Source organism: Cryptomeria japonica, chromosome 10 (genome assembly GCF_030272615.1).
Source record: "Cryptomeria japonica chromosome 10, Sugi_1.0, whole genome shotgun sequence".
NCBI lineage: Eukaryota > Viridiplantae > Streptophyta > Pinopsida > Cupressales > Cupressaceae > Cryptomeria > Cryptomeria japonica.
Window position 1 is genome coordinate 630,581,169 of NC_081414.1, and position 7,045 is coordinate 630,588,213.

Below are 7,045 nucleotides of genomic sequence, written 5' to 3' on the forward strand. Positions count from 1 at the left end.
TTATTTTATTTAAATTATTTGAAAATCATGTTTCATTTCCTTTCAAACTAATAATCATACCTAAAACTAATTTATTTAATTCAAATACATTTATATAAACTAATTATTATTGTGTGAGTTTCTAAAAAAAACCTACTAATTTAAAGATGTTATTTTAAACTTCTACTACAATAATCAAAGAAATTAATAGTCATAATTTACTCTATAAAAAACTTAAATGAAACCACCAAAGATTTTAAAAAATGGATATATATATATATATATATATATATATATATATATATATATATATATATATATATATAAATTTACTAAATAAGATAGATATATTCTATGAAGCTAAATTATAATATATTAAATTTATAGTATACTAAATTATAATATATTAATTTTATATTAAAATATACTATATACTATAGGTGCATATGCAACCATTTCATTAATGATGAAAATATACTTTATTAAATCTAGATTTGGAGGAAGAATCAAACATTAAATTTTTTTCAAAGATGTTTGATATTTTCAAATTATAGACCTACTACTTTAGGTAAAATATCAAAGCTACCTATTTCAGTTTGATCATAATATTGACCAGAAGGTGAGCCTAGAGGATGAAGGGCTAGCTTGACAGGACCTTTTGCTCCTTGATCAATTGATAACTTCCCCGCATTAAAGTTCATATCAGTCTTCACAAATCCTGGGTGAACACAGTTCACATACAAATCGGAATGTTGGAGTGCAAGAAGACGGGTATAAGCATTTAGAACAGCCTTAGAAATGAAATAGGCTGGATGTCGAACAGGCCAACCATTGCTTTCCAATAGTCCTTGTTGAAAATCCTTTAAAAAATTATGGAGAAACACATCTATTTTTTCCTCTGTCAAATCATTAAGATTGCTCAATTGTTGCCTCAAAGTCTGGCTTGGAATGTACTATAACAAATATCAAACAAACAATAATAAGTAAATCAATAAATGATTTAAGGAGGACTGCATACACTATCTATTGTTTAAATTGAAGATAAATTTACTATTATTTTTTAAAAATATATCATTAAAGATAAAAATAAATTATTTATGTTATTTAAAATTTATCGACTTACCTCTAAGACACCAGCACGAGAAGATACATTTACAATTCTACCACCACCTTCACTAGCAAGTTTCAAAAGAGGCAGAAAAGCTTCTACCATTCTTTTGGTGCCATAGTAGTTAATATCAATGCACTCCTTTCCCATTTCATAAGTTTCAGACATTCCTTCCATTGTGTTACCAAGGGAAGTCTTTTTAAGACAAGGTTAAAAAGTTAGTAAGATGATCTCAAATCTAATAAAAACTTTGAATGATTAAAGTCAGGTAAAGGACATACAAAAAATTGGGTGGGATTAGCATTATTGGCCTTCAAAATGTCATAATCTATTTCAAGTCCCGATATTGCAGCATTATTAACCTGTATTTTCATTAGAAAAAATTTAGAGTAAATTAAATGATCTTAAAAGTTTGAAAGATTTAGATACATAAACAAGAATAAAAATTAACATGTACTTATAAGTGTATAAGAAATCTTGTATAATTATGCATCTATTTGAATTTGAGTATTAATAATATTGTTAAGAGCAAAATGATTTAAAAAGATCAAGAAAAAGTTTAAAAATTATTAGACTTAAAAAACAACAAAAAATTTGTTGGACAAATTAAGCCAAACTTAAGCAAGAAGAAAATTCCATAGGAGAGGACTCAATAGTTGAGCACCCTATTGAGCACCCTAGCTTCGTGCTTCTCAAAATCCTATGTGGAAATTTCAAATCACTCCCACTTTTTTGCAACAACTTAGGTGGCAAGTCCCTTACTAATAACTAAGGTTTTAGGCCATATCATCAAATATTATGCCACATTAGGATACTTTTTACCATGGTGTACAAAAAGACCCCAAAACAAGTGAGTCTCACACTTGTGCACTAAGTCATGTTTATTGGTGCATTGATGTGGAATAACATGATTTGTTGCTTTTTAAATCTAACGGATACATTTCATTCAATTATGGGTAGTCATTCTCAGCAATAACAATTTTATAGTCATAATATTGGTGTAATATTGTCAAAAACATTGGGCATCAATTCAACAAGTGCTATCACAGTTATTGGAATGAGCTCAACTGTTGGATCCTCTTCCCTAATTAGTTTGTGGAAATAAATTATAACATCACCATATACAGTGGACAATCTTTGGTTGCTTCCCTGATTTCAAAGAGAACCATTCAAGTTCATAAGGATGGGCTCTGTAGAAAGGATGTCTAATGAAAAGAAACCAGTCTGCTGAAAAAGAAAATCGATTCCAAATAAACACATAAAGAGATTACTGGTTTACTATCTATGTAGTTTTTGAGTCAAACTCACTGACACATGTTTCATGAGTAGTGGTTTACAAAAACCCATCTCTCATGAGAATAAATGGTACGCTTAAACCCATCTCTCATGAGAATGAATGGTACGCTTAGCACTCATAAGAACCTACCTTGGTGAGCATCACCTGCATGCAATCTGCTAGGTGAATCATTCATTCTGATGAGAGATGGGTTCATGTGAACCACTACTCATGAAACATAGGTCAATGAATTTGATTCGAAATTACAGAGTTGAATCCTGATAGCAATATCATACCTTGACATGTTATGAAAAATATCTCCTACTTATCAAAATAAAAGAAAAACGTACGTCAAAGAAGAATATAATACAATACCAAGATATCCAATTTTCCATATTTTTCTTTCACCCAATTGACCAACGCCTGGATGCTCTTCTCATCCTGCACATCCAGCTGATGGAACACAACGTTATGAAACCCTTCATCATTAAGCCTCTTGATAGCAGCCTTACCTCTTTCCTCATCTCTTGCTGTTAATATCACACAAATCCCATGCTCTGCCAACTGATGAACAATTGCATACCCAATGCCCTTGTTGGCCCCTGTGACCACTCCCACTGTCTCCTCCTTCCACCATCTGAAATTCAAATTAACTGGGGTTAAATGCCTTCAAAAACTATAATGAACCCCTACAAACAAAAAAGAACAGAAATAAGAAGCTTAGTACCTATTGTTCAGAGATCCAGAGCCGTCCATGGCTATCTTGAACTGTATTGGACAATAATCTTGTTTGGAGTTTTATAAACCAATTGGGAAACTCTTGATCTGGTAAGATAAGCAGCCTATTGAGCTTTAAACGAATGGTGTGTTGAGATTTTTAGACTTGTGGCATCCCAAGATACCGTAATCCAATTGCTCAGACTGGTCGCAGTATATTCAGACTGGTGTGCTCATTCATTTAGACTGGTTTCCAAGATGGTCTCCAGCCCATCTTTTAGCAGTGGGTATGGTTGGGATTGTTACGTTTGTGGAGTTGGATTATTTGACTGGTTACTTTCCGCACTATCTTGGGCAAAGGCGAAATTGTAGGGTGAGCGTTCTCACTTTCACTCAACAACCAATTTTATAGACTTATCATCATGAAAATTGAGTACCTACCATTCATGGCTTTGAGTCCTTTTCTGGTTTTCGTTGGTAGGGACGTCAATTTTTTTTATTTTGTTGATTGTGGTTGGTTTTGGGATTATGATATTAGGTTGTGACCACCTCATGGATGGTGGGATTCAAAGTTTCTTGAGGACAACGCATTCCCACGTTATTTTATGGTATTGGTCATATTACTAGTATTTGATAGGGGTAAGGGTTTTGTTGACAGCAAAATATAATCATGATTTTCTTTCTGTGAGATGTGATGTGAAATGGTTTGATGATTACAAACAATAAGTATGTTTTTTTTGTTTATCTTAGAAAAATTTGTAATCATCAAAGTTTTTGATGACTAAAAACAATAAGTATGATTTCTGCTTATCGTAAAAAAAAGTGCTAGTAATATGACAAATACAATAGATAATAAGAGATGCAATGCATCAAGTTCTTGTCAATAATATTGTTAGTTTGAAAGTAGAATAAGAGAAGCATTTAGTATGATGTTTTTAATTGCAAACCCATTTACTTGAAAAAATCTAGAATTATTATTAGTAATAAAATAATTTGAAATATATTGTGGCATTGTAGATATTTGCATAAAGAGAGTTCAAGATATCTTTTGCGGTGATGAATGTTGTGGCATCTTGTAAACCTACTAGCAAAATTTTAATTTTTAGTTTATACTTGTAAATTATATCTGGGGTAGGGTGCCCTATTAATTTTAAAATTAAAATAAATTTTCTATCATTTAGTTTATGATTTTTATTATGAGATTCAAGTTTAAATAGAGAAATAAAATCAAGAATTAAATTTACAAATAACGAAAGAATATGAAAATCATATTGTTTGCATGTGCATTACTTGCAATTTATTAAGGCCGTCATTTCAAAATTGGAGTTCAAAAATCAAAATATTTATTTTGTTGGGTTGGATCTATATCCAAGGAAAATGTTGCCAAATTTATTGAAGGATGGCAACTTGGAAGTGGCATTTAAGGAGCAAGACAAGTGAGAGGTGACTTTATATCTTCTGGTATTTCTTAATGACATTTTTGTTATTGGTGTCTTGGTGAAGATTGGTGTGTAGAGTTTGAGAGGTGGTTGAAGATGGAGGCCAACTTTTCGTTGTAGGCGACTAAACAAGAAGTTTGTTTCTGGGGCTGAATCACTGATGAAAGACTCACAAATATATTCATCTTTGAGGACAAAACTTTCATCACTCCAGAAAAAATTGTGTTAGAAGATGAATATTTTAATGTGGAATTTTGATATCGCACCAATTTGGATGTTGCCTCGTTGTTCATGGCGTGGTGCCTCAAGTTGGAGCCAAGAAGCAAAGTGGTGTAGATTTTGAATAGGTGTGTGAAGAAAGAGTGGTTGCAAGGTGTTGGGTCTCAAATCAACAGATTGGATAGGTTCTAAGGAAATGCCAACTCCTATGATCAAACCCTCCAATTGACTTGGCCAACTTATAGAGTGAACCTATTTGGTTACTAACTCTCTCACTTTAGGCTCTGCAGGACCTAGGCGGGTATACCTACTCACTAGTTGTTCCTTCAACTAATGCTTTTTATAGCAGATTTAATGTCTTAATCTGATATCTCCTATTCTCAGAATGGCATAAGTTTCTTAAACAGACTGATTTCAGATGTGTGTATTGATCTATGTATCTTACAAAAGTATATATGTTACACTTTGGCTAAATTACCTACTATACCTACTCTACTAATCCTAATACTTAAAGGTAAAGGGTAACTAGTATGGTTAAAGGGTTTGTTTACAAATGATCAGTGCCTTTCCTCCTATTTGGGCTACAGAGTCTTATATTTCTTTAGGACTTATTGTGTAAACTTATGAGACAGTTTTTAATCCCACCACCTCTCGATGAGTCTGTCAGTTACTGTTTCTTATGAGCTCTACTTCAATGTCTATATTGTAAACTGCTTGAATGAATTTAACCCTAACTTTTAAGAGACCATCGAAGGAAGAAATACAAGGAACAATTACAATTCGCGAGTAAATCTTTTTGATCCAAATCTACAATATAAAACACAAAATTTTACTGGAAGAAAATGAATAACCTTATCCACTTTTAGATAATATCATAAGCAACTGCCTTCTAAAAATATGTTAACTCTCAACACATATGAGAAAGAAAATGCAACTGGTTATTTTTTATAAAAAGTTTAAAAGTACAAAATTGCTTCCACCTCTTGTATCTCTATTCTCTTCTTTTCTCCTCTCTTTACATTTTACATCACACATATATATGTGTTTGAATGGTTTTCATACCCCTTTGGGTGAAAAGACACCCCCCTTTTAAATAAAAATAATTCCAAATCCCGAAATTGCCTTAGTTTATGTAATTAATTGTCACTTTACAAGTTGTTTAGGCATATTAGAGGTATTTTAAGGCTATTTTATGGTATATAATGGATAAATGGTCTTTAAATGATGTAAATACCCCTTTGGTGTTTCACACTCCATTTTTTATGCCCATTATTGTGTTTATGTTATGGTTTCATATTGTGCAACAAATATAAAATATATTACTCGTACCTATTCAATATATATATATATATATATATATATATATATATATATATATATATATATATATATATATATATATATATATATATATATATATATATATATATATATATATATATATATATATATATATAATTTTTCTTGCTCCTTGTCTTGGAATTTGGAATTCTAAAAATTGCAAATTTTAGGGTTCCAACACAAGGGATGGGTAGTTTTTTGGAAATTGCTCGTGATAAGGAGGGGTTCGTTAGCCCATGTGGAGTGTGGATTTATGTTAGCGAATTTGCTCCACCCTTGAAGTTGTTTTTATTATGGAGCGCTAATTGCAACAAGGAAGTGAGGAGGGCAATGACTTAGATTGGGATGCAGGGGGTGAATTCGTGCATTGAGTTGGTCGATGCTTGGGAGATTAGGTTGGAGTAGGCAAAATGGGGACCACATGAAAGCTATCGAGCACTGAAGGCAAAGTTGGCCCCTCCTAAGCACAAACATGACCGCCTTGTAGGTTCAAGAAAGAGAAGGAGGATCTGATGTCTAATGCATGGTGAACCCTTCGACAATAGATGCGAACCAGAGATTGTGTGCCAGAATGTAGCATCGACTATGGTGACGAAAGACAAAGAGAAAGCGATCATTGAGGAGGACTAGGATGAATGGTGATACTTTGCTTTGTTTAGGACTAGGATGGATGGTGGTACTTTGCTTTGTTTTTTGGTTTTTGCCAACAAGATCAATTCGTATTGTTAGGGGTTAAGATCACAAGTTTTGAATTATGGTGAAAGGTTGTATATATTGGACTGATTATTTACCTTCTGTTATGCATAGTTGATAAATTGATGATATGGGATGCAATTTTCTTTCAAATTAATACAAATACCAATTACCGATGATTTTTTTTTATTATATAATAAAATAATAAAAAAATAAATCATATGTATATTAAAAAATTCAATATATAATATTATAATTAAAAAAGTAAACATT

General features: G+C 31.9%; 1 protein-coding gene across 2 annotated transcripts in view; it reads right to left on the minus strand.

The window, feature by feature from the left end:
- The window catches only part of LOC131036158 ((+)-neomenthol dehydrogenase-like), a 44,572-nt gene extending 41,114 nt beyond the window's left edge, over positions 1-3,458 (minus strand). The window contains exons 1-5 of one of the 2 annotated variants that reach the window (XM_057967944.2): positions 3,091-3,458; positions 2,739-3,000; positions 1,369-1,449; positions 1,103-1,282; positions 435-932 (exon numbers count right to left, since the gene is read on the minus strand). In XM_057967944.2, the coding sequence (XP_057823927.2) occupies positions 528-932; positions 1,103-1,282; positions 1,369-1,449; positions 2,739-3,000; positions 3,091-3,119 (957 nt within the window). In that variant the 5' untranslated portion in view covers positions 3,120-3,458 and the 3' untranslated portion in view covers positions 435-527. Of the gene's footprint in view, positions 1-434; positions 933-1,102; positions 1,283-1,368; positions 1,450-2,738; positions 3,001-3,090 lie in introns of those variants that run through there. The other variant, XM_059212016.1, reaches the window with a different exon arrangement.
- Positions 3,459-7,045: the final 3,587 nt, after the last annotated feature.